A 13,493-nucleotide genomic window follows, 5' to 3' on the forward strand; every position below is an offset into this window, starting at 1 on the left:
AAATTTTATTTACTAAGTAGCAACATTTTGATTATACTCAAGAGACATCAGGTTGCAGTCTATATAAGGAAACGAAATTAAGTCCCAGGGACAAACAATTTAACCATTGTCCGGAAATAAAAGATTAGTAACTAAAAGGGAGACTTATGTAGAATCAGTATAGTCTCCTAAGGCTCTGCTCCCATCAAGGAAAAACGGAGTTCCAAACCATTAAGCCTGGATTCTTAACGTGACGTTCCCGGAATCAGTTTTCACGAATTCTGAAGGGAGCCTGTGAAAAAAGTAATCCTGATCCGGTAGCCCTCCTTGAATTTAAAACTGCCCCATCACCATTTAGAATTAATGTGTTTTTCCTTTTTGAAGTAGGTTTGCAATTGTCTGCCTAAACAGCTCGTCTTTAGAGCTGCCCTTATTTGTTTTGCCTGCTCCACCACCACCACGCTAGGGTAATAGAATATGCAGGATGTCTAGAAGTCAACAGCTGTTCAGATCTGAAGGTCTGTGGGAGCCCGCCTACCGATGAGGTTGTTTGTCAGCAGCGCTAAATGATTTGGAGGGCAAGCAGTAGAATTATTGCAGCTTCTGATCAAATCAGATTCTAAGGACAACCGTCCCAAAGAATCAGGAGTGTCTGGAATGTCCAGACAGTCTCCCTGGGAAGGAGGAAGGGTTCTGTTTGTGCCCTCTCTGAACTGGCCCTTGAGGTTTCCTTTAGGAGGTGACGTCCGATTTTCACCTTCAGTAGAGGGACCCCATGTAGCACTAAGCCACCTCCGTTTCCAAGCACAGTTAGCTGGCAGAGAGAAAGCTGTTTGAGGCGACTGTCCCACGTGGTCATCTGGATCTATAGCAACACCTGGAATAGAACCTTGACCTCTAGAGTAGTGGTTCCTTTTGCTGTCTTTGCCATCGATTTCTTTCTTTCCCTTTAATGGGTTACCCACTTCTTTTCTAAATATTTTGCGACTGTCTTCATTATTACATGAGCTGATGTGTTGAAGGTGACTACGGGTTGCGCTAAGTGTGCACATCTCATTAGAAAGTACAGTTTCTTGCCCATCCAAAATGCATTTCTCATCATTTCCATTGTGATGGTCAGGATCTGCCTGAAATGCAGGTGAATTTAAACTAGGGCACACTGCTGTGTGTGTTTGCTTTTCCATCAACAAATAATAATCAGGTGCAGGAGAGAGTCTCTTCAGTGAATTTGCAGATGTGCTCTGGTATTTGGCAAGATTTTGTTTTGACTTGTTCACAAAGAATTCATTGTGCTCATCCTTCAGTTTATATCGTCCCCAAAGCCCTCTTTTAATCTTTTTAAAACCTAGGTGGAAAATTTCTAGAATATTTAAGAAAAGTGAAACAGTGGCTATAGACTGCATAAATAACAGGAATATTGTCTTTTCTGTTGGTCTTGAGACAAAACAATCAATTATATTTGGACATGGGTGGCTGTGGCATTTAAATAAAGGCTCTAAATGAAATCCATACAAAAGGTACTGTCCAATCATGAACCCAACCTCTACCACAGAGCGAGTGAAAATGTGTATCACGTAAGTGCAAAGCAAGGTCCCCCTGAGTGGGGCTTTGCTTAGTTTCCTTTGTTCCAGCTGACAAAGTTCTTGCTCCAGTCTCCTCCTGTCCCAGGGCATTTCACACTCCACCCCCTTCAGTGCCCCTCTCAGCTGAGCTTTCTTCCTCTGCCTCTCTTTCTCCAGAACTTTCAGTCGGTACAAAGCATGGCCCATATAGACCAGGGATGGTGAAGACACAAATATCACCTGCAAGATCCAGTATCTAATGAGGGAGATGGGAAAGGCCTGGTCATAGCATACATTTCTGCAGCCGGGTTGTTCTGTATTACAGATGAAGCCAGACTGCTCGTCGTTCCAGACATCTTCAGCTGCTACACCCAGAACAAGCATTCGAAATATGAACAGGATAGTGAGCCAGATCTTTCCAATTATGGTGGAGTGGATGTGAACTTCCTCCAGGATGCCTCCAAGGAAATTCCAGTTCCCCATGTTTATTTAGTCAGCCATCTTAGCTCTGAACCCCATCAAATAGGAGGCAGATACATTCTTCCATTCTGAAGGGCATGCTATTTCGTAAAGCAAACCTATGGCCAAAACATGAACAAAGCATCACTCTTTTAGTGTGCTGGTTGCTTTAGTTTTTTCCTAGAGATCTGTGATAATCTTATGAAGAATATATTTAAGATACCAGGAATTTTAAATCACTTATGTTTAGACCTCATACTGCAACAAAGAAGGGGAGAAAAGATACCTGGAGGAGGGGTTGTGTATATTCTGTATGAAGAACAGAACTGTAGATGGGGTGCCTGGCTGGCTCAGTCAGAACAGCATGCGACTCTTGATCTGCGGGTCATGAGTTCGGGCCCCACATTGGGTGTACAGATTACTTAAGTAAATAAAAATTTAAAAAATAATAATAAAGAAAAGAACTGTAGGATTCCCTACAAGAAAGGAGTCTTGTTATTATTAGCTGAAGCTTACTGTTTTACTTTGTTAAACTGAGAACTTCTGAAGAGGTTCCTAAAACTACTGACATGATCTTACAAACCTATTTATTAAGATTATATAAAAATTATAGCCAGGGCACCTGGGTGGCTGAGTCAGTTGAGTGTCTGATTCCAGCTCAGGTCATGATCTCACTGTTCGTGAGTTCAAGCCCTGCATCGGGCTCTGTGCTGACCGCTCAGAGCCTGGAGCCCACTTCAGATCCTATATCTCCCTCTCTCTCTCTGTCCTCCTCCCTAGCTCGTATTGTCTCTCTCTTTCTCAAAAATAAATAAACATTAAAATTTTTTTTAAATTATAACCAAAGTCAGTGATTTTTAAATCTCATTTACACACAAAGGAAAATGAACGTGTTTCATTTAACAATTCACTAAGATACAGTAACGAAACCAGAGGAAATGGATCTGGCTCTTGCTATAGGAATTTAGATTTGTTTTTAATCCACATTTAAATGTCTAAATTGCTTTCTGGCAGCTGTTGAGCATTTTCAGAAGTCAGAAATTTCAGTAATATTTATGAATATTCATAAAATTCTTAATTATCTATGAAAAATTTTGTACATTTTTATCATCTTAAAATGAACTCCAAAAATTCTCAACTATTTCTGTACTACCAGAATGTTATTAGATAGTTCTTGAAATAAATGGATGGCTGATGTGGTGGTTGTATTATACATACTTTCATTGTAATAATATTTGACATATTTAAGACCTATATCTTGCTTTTGAGGAAGGAGCAGGTGGGTAAATCATAATTCAGATGCTTGGATTATCAGATAGTATGTTTCCATAGTAAGGTAGATATACTAGGGTATCGAAGAGGAAATATATCCCATGGGAAAGATTAAAAAGAGGGAATGGTTTCATCACTTAGGTTTAAAATATCAGTGTGGTGTCTACTCCTGACAATGTGTTGCACTGTATGTTAACTAAAATTTAAATAAAATTTTGAAAAAGAAATTAAATTGAAAAATATATATATCAATATATATCCTATATCCCTCGTCTAAAGGGAAATGTTACATATGCAAGTAAAATCCTGGGATACTGTAGCTACACAATATGTTCATCATAAAAATCTTATGAGGTAGATATGTTGTTTCCCCATTTTACAGACGAGGAAACTGAGGCACACCTTAAATTACCCAAGGTCACACAGCGGAAACTGGCATTAAAACTCAATCAGTGTAGGGGTGCCTGGGTGGCTCAGTCAGTTAAGCATCCGACTTCGGCTCAGGTCATGATCTCACAGTTTGTGGGTTAGAGTCCCACGTCAGGCTCTGTGCTGACAGCTCAGAGCCTGGAGCCTGCTTCCCATTCTGTGTCTCCCTCTCTCTCTGCCCCTCCCCTTCTCGTGCTCCGTCTCTGTCTCTCTTTCTCAGAAATAAACATTTAAAAAAAAAAAAAAATCAGTGTAGCTCTAAAATCAGTTCCTATTCTACTAAACTGTTATTTTTCCTCTTTGCACTGAAACATTAAGAAATCATCTGTTTTCCCTTAAGTTTATTTAAATTAGGTATGTCAAATAGTGGTAGTCGGGCTTTTTAAACAATTAGTCCAAAAGTCTTTATTTAGTTCCTTTTCTAAAAGCTTCATACAGTTGAAAAGATTCAAAACCATCAATGTTCTAAAATTTAGTTGTATTCCTGAGATAGAGAAAATTTCTATTTAACTTTATTATGTTAATAATAGTATATTCTTTGATCCAACAATCCAAAACACTTTCAAGTGTAAGAAATTGGTATTATTTGTGTTGTTTATAATACTCACAAATTGAAAATGTCCAAAATAACTGTCAATACAAGACAGCATTGCACTTAATAAATAACAGTACATCCATGGTATGGTACTATGCAACCAATAAAAATGATAAATATATACTAATATAAAAAGACATTTGATAAATTGTTTCAGTTTATAAAATAGAACAGTATGACCCCATAATTATATATTTTTTATAGGTAGAGATGCGTCCAAAAAAGCCCAGAAGGATATTCATCGAGATATTAACTATGATTATCTCTGGATGGTGTGATTACAATTAACTTAATTTTTTGTAATATGTATTTTAGTTTGTTTTTACCATGAGCACTTTTATAATCACACACACAAAAAAATGTTTTTCTTCTCCTTAAGGGACAAGAGCATAGTATTTCCTGAAAGAAGGAGCAGTAAATTATTCAGCTACAAATCTTAGGTTCTGAAGCTTTTATAACAAATGACATGAATACTAGTCTACATAGATTCAATCCCAGAGAACCCAAAAGCAAAAAATAAAAACATTTCAAACAACTCTTTCTTAATTTGCTAAAACAGAGATTAACACAAACCTGTTTAGATAAATCTGAGAAGCAAATCATGCTTATTCTCTGAATGTGCCCCCCTTTGCAGGTGTAGAGAGGTTCAGTTCAGCGCACTGAGTCAGCCATCAGCTAAGATCCTTTTGTGCTCCTCCTATGTTGGCTGCATCCAACAGAACTTTTGCAGTGATGTTGAAATTAACTCTGCATTGTCCAATAAGGTAGCCACTAGCTATGTATAGTCACCGGGCACTTGTGCTGTGTCTGTGTAACACGGGAACTGAATTTTTTATCTTATTTAATTTTAACTAAAATTTAAAAGCTTCATGTGCCTAGTAGCTGCTTTATTGGACAGGACAGATAAAGAATATTTCCAATATTTCCAATAACACAGCAGTTTAGAAGACTACAGTTACGAGCCCCAAATTAAGCTGAATAGGTGGTTCCTCTATAATTCAGAGATGCTAAATTTAGAACACCAGATGTTTGGGTGATTTTGTTTTTCTTTACAGTAGTTTTGCCTCCTGGGGAAATCAGATATCACTGTTTTTGGTTATGTGAACGATGTGGCTGGTACCAAAAAGTCTTTCTGACTAAATAGTAACTTCTTAGTCATCAATCTTAATAATCAATGGGTCATGTCCAATTTCATAGTTAAATGAATTCTGTTTCTCTGTCTAGTTTTCTGTTACATACAGTTACATTTCCATTTAGGTCATTAAAGGTCTCTCTTCAGAGCTAGTGACCTGATGGGTTGGCCATGACAAAGGACTATTTCTTTGCTGGGCTTTTTTTTTTTTTCCTAAGATATTTTTTGTTTTTAAGTAACCTCTATTCCCTAGCATGGGACTCAAACTTACAAGCCCAAGATCAAGAGTCACATGGTCTACGAACTGAGCAAGCCAGGTGCTCCTTCCCTGGGCTTCTTTGCCAACTAACACATACTTTTCAGATTAAATGCAACTATTTCATAGGGGAAAAATTATACATATATATTCATATTTGTATTTATGTATTATATAACACATATTATGTGTAATACATAAGCTACGCATAAATTATTAATAAACTTGAAAAACACTAAGCCTCATTAGTAGTCAAATACAAATTTAAATGAAGTATTTCTTTAACTATCAAAAATGCAAATTTTTTTAGACATTGACTATTTCATCTTAATGTTTTATTTTAGAGAGAGAGAGCGAGTGAGAGAGAACACAAGCAGGGTCGGGGCAGAGAGAGAGGGAGACACAGGATCCAAAGCGGGCTCTGGGCTGACGTCTTTTTCAAAGACATACCTGCTCTTGGCACAAGTGTAAGGAATCTGTTACTGTCATATACTGTCAACAAATGGATGCAGCTACTTAAAAGGCAGTTTTTTGTTGGTTTTTTGTTTGTCGTTGTTGTTGTTTTAAGTAGGCTCCATGCTCAACGCAGGGCTTGAACTCAACAACCCTAAGATCAAGGCCTGAGCTGAGTTCTCAAAATAAATAAATAAACTTAAAAAAAAAAAAAAAAAAGACCTGAGCTGAGTTCAAGAGTCGGACGCTCAACCAACTGAGCCACCCAGGTGCCCCCAAAATCTATCAAAATTAACATAGCATTTCTGCTTCTGGATGTTCAAAATATTCACTCCGCAAACATACTCAAAGGCACACTGCATGTACTAGGAAGGTCACATAGCACTGTAGACAATAGTACAAAAGCAGCAACAACTTAAATGTCCAGTAGAGACGTGGTTAAATAACTACAGTACAACTTTCTCACTCAGCAACTCCGAGAATAGGGTCCCTATGTCACATTGTAAAGCAAGTGACCGAACAATCCATGTAGTATAATCTCATTTATCTCGTTAAAACATACATTTCATATGTATGTTTAATTAGCTAAAACAGAGAGATTAACCCAAAGCTTAGTTGAGGTAAATCCGAGAAGCAAATTCTCCTTCGAAGTTCGATCACAGTCATCTTCAACTTGTTTTCTGAACTTGTCCCTTTGGGGGTACAGAGCAGATTCAGTGCCATTCAGCGCAGTGAGTGATTAGGCATCAACGAAAATCCTTTCTGCACACGCTGGACAGAAAAAGGTCTGCAAGAATACACACCCAGCTGTTGACATCGGTCACCACCAAGGGAAAAGAGCAGGGTTTGGGACGGGAAGGTAAAAGAGACTCTTATCTTTTAAGTTCTTGTCCGAATCTTTGTTTAAGCAAAAACACATGCATATTCTCACGCTCAAAGAATATGTTTTCAACAAATCTCAGATCCTTTTTTCTCAAAATGTTGAACTACTTTTCACAATATATCTAAGTAAGTATGGATGCTCCTTTCAGAATATAGCAACGTGTTTAGCTAGTTGTTTATAAATAAGACATGTTGGGGCACCCGGGTAGCTCGGTCAGTTAAGTGTCCAACTTCAGCTCAGGTCATGATCTCGCCGTTGGTGGGTTCAAAGGTTCATGGCCCACGTCAGGCTCTGTGCTGACAGCTCAGAGCCTGGAGCCTGCTTCATATTCTGTGTCTCCCTCTCTCTCTGCCCCTCTCCTGCTCACCTCTGTCTCTGGCTCTCAAAAACAAACATTTTTTTTTTTTAATTTTAATAAAAAAATAATGAAACAGGTCAATGATGAAAGAAAAAAACATGTTTCCCTGTGTTCAGGTGGCCCCAAACTACCATTTTGGAAAGAGAATGGCCAACAATCCAGGTTCTATAATAGGAAAGGAGACAGGCTACTCAGCTTTCAGACATGACATTTTACCTTTTGTAAATAAATTCTGCCCACTCCCAGGAAAGCCACCAGCCATGGAAAGGATGAAAATATCTTATGGGTGAGAATACCAAAAGTCCAGGTACCCAGTGTGCATGAGAAAGCCAGTTCTAGGTCCCTTGGGATCCTAGACATACTTCTAGAATCTTAAACTAGCAGTCCGGGAAATTTTCAGTCTTCTTTTATAAGGTATTTCTACCATTCATGGGGTGCTCTCAGTAATGTTTGTTCGTACACTCCAAGATACTCTCAACTTTAAGTGTTTGGGGAACACAGCATCATTAGACCAGTAAGGAAGGATAGTATGGGCTTTTGAGTCATTACCAACCTTTAAATCCTGCTCCCTCCTAGACAAGTTACTTGATTTTTCTTTTTAAATGAGTTTCCATGTCCTCCTCTCTAGATGCAGAGTAATAGCCACCTTTCTGGGTTGTTGAAAGATTAGCAATAATGTATATAAAGCACCTCATCCACCCCAAAGGTGATTGAAAGTGATTATCAATAGTCTGGCACAGGTACGAAAAGTTTTTATTATCAGCACAGTACAGTATTTGTGGATTATATCAAGCAGTCTCTGCAACATATCCTCCAAGGAGACCAAGTCTCTTTTAGAGGATACATACAATGCACACCGCATGTCTGGAAAGAGCCTACCCCTGCTTTTTCTGTCCCTCCCCTTTTCTCTCTTCCTTTTCCCTCCCTCGGCATTCAGAAGCCCCTTCCCTAACCCTGATTCCTTTGTAAACAGTCTTTGCAACTGATGACTTGAATCATGTTTTGACCTCTTTATAAAATTGTTAGCATTTGCAAGGACTTCTCTGTCTCTTCGTAGACTTCAGTTTTTTTTCCCAGATAGCTCTTTTCATTATTTGGCTTAGACTAGAGGCAGGTCAGTTTGCTGGGGACAGGAAAATGTTGAAAAACACAGCAAATAAGACACACGCTGAATAAGCTGCAATTGCTATCCAAAATCTTGGGTCCTTCAGCAGTGCCTTATCAAAGCAGCTAAACACAGTGTAACCTATGGACATTCCAGCGAATCCACCCGCAATGTGGGCTGCAAAAGACACCTTGGGAGGAAGGGGGAAGAAATGGAAATAAGTGAAGAACATGCTAATTGCATATTTCAATTGCATCTCTTTTACTAAAAAAACAAGTACCATCAGAGTCAAACAAGAGCCTTAAAAGCCTGAGGAACAAGGCAGTGAGGCAAAAGAGACACAAAGCCGCATGTGCAAAGAGATGTTCTAAAAACATACAAAGCTAAAACATGTTATTTCATCAACTCTCCCAAGTATACAAGAGAGCCGTGTTTCTCATTCTCTATCATCATCGCATCGGGGATGGTTCTACATAATCCCGAGAGAATGTGTTGCATTGCCACAAGGGATCTCTGTGGGAGCGCTGTCTGACCCCACATAAATGGAATGTCAGAATGAGAACATAGATAACACACACACAAATATGCAAACAAACTACCAAATTCAAAGACTAATCACCACGAAACTGGAAATCTTTGTCAGTTTTCTTTGTATTGCAAATTCATCCAGACCCAAATCTTCTTTGCTGTTTTCAATCTGCTTTTTATTCTCTAGGGACAGTAAAATCCCTTCTCTCCTGTTTTGCTACCAGTAGCCACCAGTAGGTCAGGTGCAGGGAAGCAGAGCCGACGTCAGGGCTCTGAGACAGTTAAGTGAAAAGGACAATCCAAAAGTCTTCAGGAATTTGCTTAACTTCCAAATGGAAATTTGGCTGCCCTAAGTCATAGACTTGTTGTCCCCATTTGCTGACCCTTTTAAGCTACTGATAAACAATTTTCACTTAAAAAAATAATAAGCTGGTGGCGCCTGGGTGGCTCAGCCGGTTGAGCGTATGACTCCTGATTTCAGCTCAGGTCATGATCTCACGAGTTCGTGAGATGAAACCCTGACTTGGGCTCTGAGCTGACAACATGGAGCCTGCATGGGATTCTCTCTCTCTCTCTCTCTCTCTCTCTCTCTCTCCACCGCTCCCCCCTCTCAAAATAAACTTAATAATAATAATAATAATAAACTGAACTCACCGGTGACCCATTTGCAGGGACAAAGAACCTTCTGTAGAGAGCAAATCCCATATCCGACACAACTAGAAAGAAAAACAACCTGGTGAAGCCCCAGAATCGCCACAACAGTGCACCAGATGTTTTTGATTCCTTTCTGACAATGGTAGCTGCTAACATTTATGGAGACTTACTCTGTGCCAGGTGCTGTAGTGAGAACCTTATGAGTTTTCATTCACTAATCCTCACAACAACCCTAGGAAATAAGTATATCACTATCCCATTTTACAGATGTATTCATCCAACAAGTATTTATTGGTTGTCTTCTCTGTGCCAGAGAAGGTGGTAGAGATACTGCAGTGAACAGCCCTGCCTCATGGAGCTGACAGTCTCGCGGGGGAGGCACACAAATAAGTAAAACACACAATACATCAAATGGCGGTAAGGGCTATAGAGAAAATGCAATGAGAGGAAGGAGGACTAGGAATGCTGGGAATAGGATGTAATTTTTAATAGAGTCGGGGACAGTCTCACTGAGAATATGACATTTGAGGGAGATAAGAGAGCAAGCCGTGTTGACATTTGAAATAAGAGTCTTCCAGGCAGAGGGAAGAGCAGGTGCAAAGTCCCTGAGGCAGGAAATGTGCCTGGGGTGCTGGAGGAATCCCAAAGCAGAGCTGCTGGCTGGATGGGTGGTTTTCAAAGTGTGATTCCCTGCCCCTCCAAGCAGTAACATTCACCTGGGAACTTACTAAACATTGAAATTCTCAGGCCCACCCCCAGCCTTATTGAACCAGAAACTCTGAAGATGAGGCTCAGAAATCTGTTTTAACAAGACCTCCAGGTGATTCTAGACTACAGTTTGGGATAAAATTATAGGTGAGGGGCGGGGGACCAATCATGGAAGGGCTTTAAGGAGCCAGTGTAAGTACTTTGACTCCAAGTGGTAGGAAACCTTTGAAAGCCTTTGAGCACAGGAGTGATATGATCCGACTTACGCTTTTAAAAGATTATTCTGGCTGCTATATAGGAAAGAGCGTAAAGGAGCAAGGCCAGGGGCAGGAAGACCACCTAGATTATTGATATTGCCGCAATCCAAGTGAGGAATTACCGTGGCATCTTATACATAAGGAAACAAAAACACAGAGGGTAAGTACTTGTCCAAGGCCACACAGCTCAGAGGCAAGGGCAGGATTTGAACCTTAAGAAGTCTGGCTATGGAGGGGCGCCTGGGTGGCTCAGTCGGTTGAGCGTCCGACTTCAGCTCAGGTCATGATCTCACAGTTTGTGAGTTCGAGCCCTGCGTCGGGCTCTGTGCTGACAGCTCAGAGCCTGGAGCCTACTGCGGATTCTGTGTCTGCCCCTCCCCTGCTCATGCTCTGTGTATGTGTGTGTCTCTCTCAATAATAAATAAACGTTAAAAAAAAAAAAAAAGAAGTCTGGCTATGTAGGCTTGCCTCTCACCCACCGCACCAACTGCCTCTAAGAACCACCAGGCCAAGAAAGGAAATGAGTCCACATTCTCCAGTGGAACAGTGAGAGCCCAGAACTTAGACATTCTTCAAATAAGTCAGATCCATGATGCAAAAAGAGCTCCTGGGGTTTCTTGGCCTAGAAGTCCACCCTCCATGTGCCCTGCACTTGGAAACATCTCATGCAGCTGTCACATTCCACACCCCAACTCCCTGTGCTCCACTTAGTGAACCACTGTGTCCTCGGAGATGGAAAGACCCAGTCCTTGCCTTTGGGAAAATACCATCAGGACCATGTGTTCTGCCCAGTTCCCCTTTCAATACTGTATTGATCAGCGTTCAAGTGACTAGACAGGAATTGAGGTCGAGGAAGTATTCAATTTAACTATACATGACGAGTACACATAAATGCTGGATAAATGTGGCTGTGTCCTATTTTCAATCATTTGAATTTCTTAATCCAGTATAAATAACAGAGAACTAGAAAAGTGGAACAAAACCACTGGAGGAGGGGGTAACAACTGGAAACAGTTCCTCTGGTCTAGTCTTGCACAGTGGGAGGCCTCCTTTCAAAAAGCTTTTGTAACCCTCAGCATGTCGGTTTCTCCAATCTATTTCTCTCTGATCATGTCCTTCCTGCAGATCTCTGCCTAGCTCTTTCTGCTTCCTAGGGGAGTTTGCTTCTGCCTTGCTGCAGTCTACACTGAGACATGTCTTCCCACCTGAAAAGAAGCCCCTATTCCAATGAACCAAGTTATTGTCCTTGCTAAAAGTTTGTCGCTAATTTTAAAAGAGTTGCCTTTATGCGGATTTTTTTGAAGAGTGAAAATGTGAGCTTTCTTTTTTCCAAAGGTTAGCTCAGTTGCTTTGTTAGAAGACATATCCACAAATAATGCTTCAGGAAGGAAGGTCCTCAAGGCCAGGCCAACTGTCCTTCACAGTTAAGAATAATATTTACCATTTTTTAAACATTTTGTTTTAAAACTATACATTTCGCAAGGAAACAGGTTTAAAATAAGACTGTACTTGTGTTTTGTTAATCTGGCGTGTGTTAACTTTTCTCATCTTTAATAGTAGGCAAACCAGGCGGAAGAATCTTTAGAAATGAAGCATGCCAGGAGGTGGGGAAGGCTAACATTAGCGGCTCTTACCTCCTCTGTAAGATAAAGAAGCCGCTTTATTACTTCCCTCGGGAATGACAAAATGTTACATAAACTATTTTTGGAGATTCCCTGTGCATCAGGAAAGGGTTTTTACTCCAACATTGAAGAGTATTAAAACCATTTCCCCATCAAGGGTTTGAGGCTCATTTTACAAAAGTCATTCATAATTACCTAAAAGAAACAGACTGAAACCCAGGTAACCTGTGTGTAGCAACATTTTTTTTTTTTTTTTTTTTTTTTTTTTTTTTGGTCACAGGACTTGTCCCTTGGTCCTGATAGTGACGCTCAACAGCTCAGGTGACCACTCTGCTCCACGGCAACTCTCCTCATTGACCCCAGGCGCTCACTCTCCTTTCTGTGCTCACAACTTTACCTCACATTTTCAGCTTCCCACGGACAAAAATAGTATAGAGAGTATGTATAAGCTATAAACAAGTCACTTATCTTCTCCCAGGATGAAATACTGTTTTTACAGCTAAACTGTCTGTGAACTGGATTTAGTCTCTTTCCTCAGAGGTAGTTGGCCCTGTTCCCAGCAATGTGGATAATTGAACTCGATACCAATTAGCAGAACCATTTTTGCTTACCATGGGGACGGCCCAGATCTTGGGTTTTATCAAGCGTCACCTCCGTGTTGGCCATCAAGTATGAGCCTACAGTCCGACCCACGGGTCTGCCTTCTCCCCACACCCTCTGTGTGGCTCTGGCTTCAGCTGGAGCAGGTTCAGAGACACAAGGCCCCAGCTCGCCTTGGCTCCCTTTGTCTTCTACCCAGTGTGTCCCCGCCACCACCCAAGATCCCCCCTGACGTTCAGACCCAGCTAGAATTTCCACCTCCACTCCAGACTGAGCACTCTTCCTAAATTTTTTCAGCATGTAATTCTCTACTGTAATTCTTGGAGATTTCCAAAGCCACATCCGCTGTCCTGCTAGTTCCCTGACCTCTCAAATCCTTCACCCCCTGCTCCTGTCTTCAGCCCTCAGCCAGCACCCCATGCTTGGATCCTAGATCTGTTTGGGGTTTTTTGTTTGCTTGTTTGTTTGTTTTTAATCTGAGAATTTAGAAACTGAAGAAAAAATAGATTAGGTCAGTGGTTTTCAAGCTTTCCCTCCTCAGACAAGATCATATACAGAATCCAAGGTACGAATGAGAAAAATCCAGAATATAAAACAGGAAGTTATTGTGGTTGAAGCAGACAAAACATCTGACTCTCTTG

The 13,493-nt window shown here is 40.5% G+C and overlaps 2 protein-coding genes across 4 annotated transcripts in view; both read right to left on the reverse strand.

Annotated features, from left to right (window-relative positions):
• Positions 1 to 377: 377 nt before the first annotated feature.
• Positions 378 to 2,073, reverse strand: GJA9 (gap junction protein alpha 9). The gene has a single exon (XM_042950365.1). It carries the CDS (start codon positions 2,022 to 2,024, stop codon positions 486 to 488), a length of 1,539 nt encoding a protein of 512 aa, XP_042806299.1. The 5' UTR covers positions 2,025 to 2,073; the 3' UTR covers positions 378 to 485.
• A 6,041-nt stretch (positions 2,074 to 8,114) lies between these two features.
• The window catches only part of RHBDL2 (rhomboid like 2), a 52,043-nt gene continuing 46,664 nt past the window's right edge, over positions 8,115 to 13,493 (reverse strand). For all 3 annotated transcript variants that reach the window (XM_042953152.1, XM_042953151.1, XM_042953153.1), the window contains 2 exons: positions 9,666 to 9,727; positions 8,115 to 8,673 (listed from right to left, as the gene is read on the reverse strand). In XM_042953152.1, the coding sequence (XP_042809086.1) occupies positions 8,494 to 8,673; positions 9,666 to 9,727 (242 nt within the window). In that variant the 3' untranslated portion in view covers positions 8,115 to 8,493. The remainder of the gene's footprint in view (positions 8,674 to 9,665; positions 9,728 to 13,493) is intronic.

The sequence above is a fragment of the Panthera leo genome, chromosome C1 (genome assembly GCF_018350215.1).
Source record: "Panthera leo isolate Ple1 chromosome C1, P.leo_Ple1_pat1.1, whole genome shotgun sequence".
Classification (NCBI taxonomy): Eukaryota; Metazoa; Chordata; class Mammalia; order Carnivora; family Felidae; genus Panthera; species Panthera leo.

Excerpts from the sequence above, each read along its gene's own strand:
- GJA9 (XM_042950365.1), bottom strand. The coding sequence starts at position 2,024 with ATGGGGAACTGGAATTTCCTTGGAGGCATCCTGGAGGAAGTTCACATC.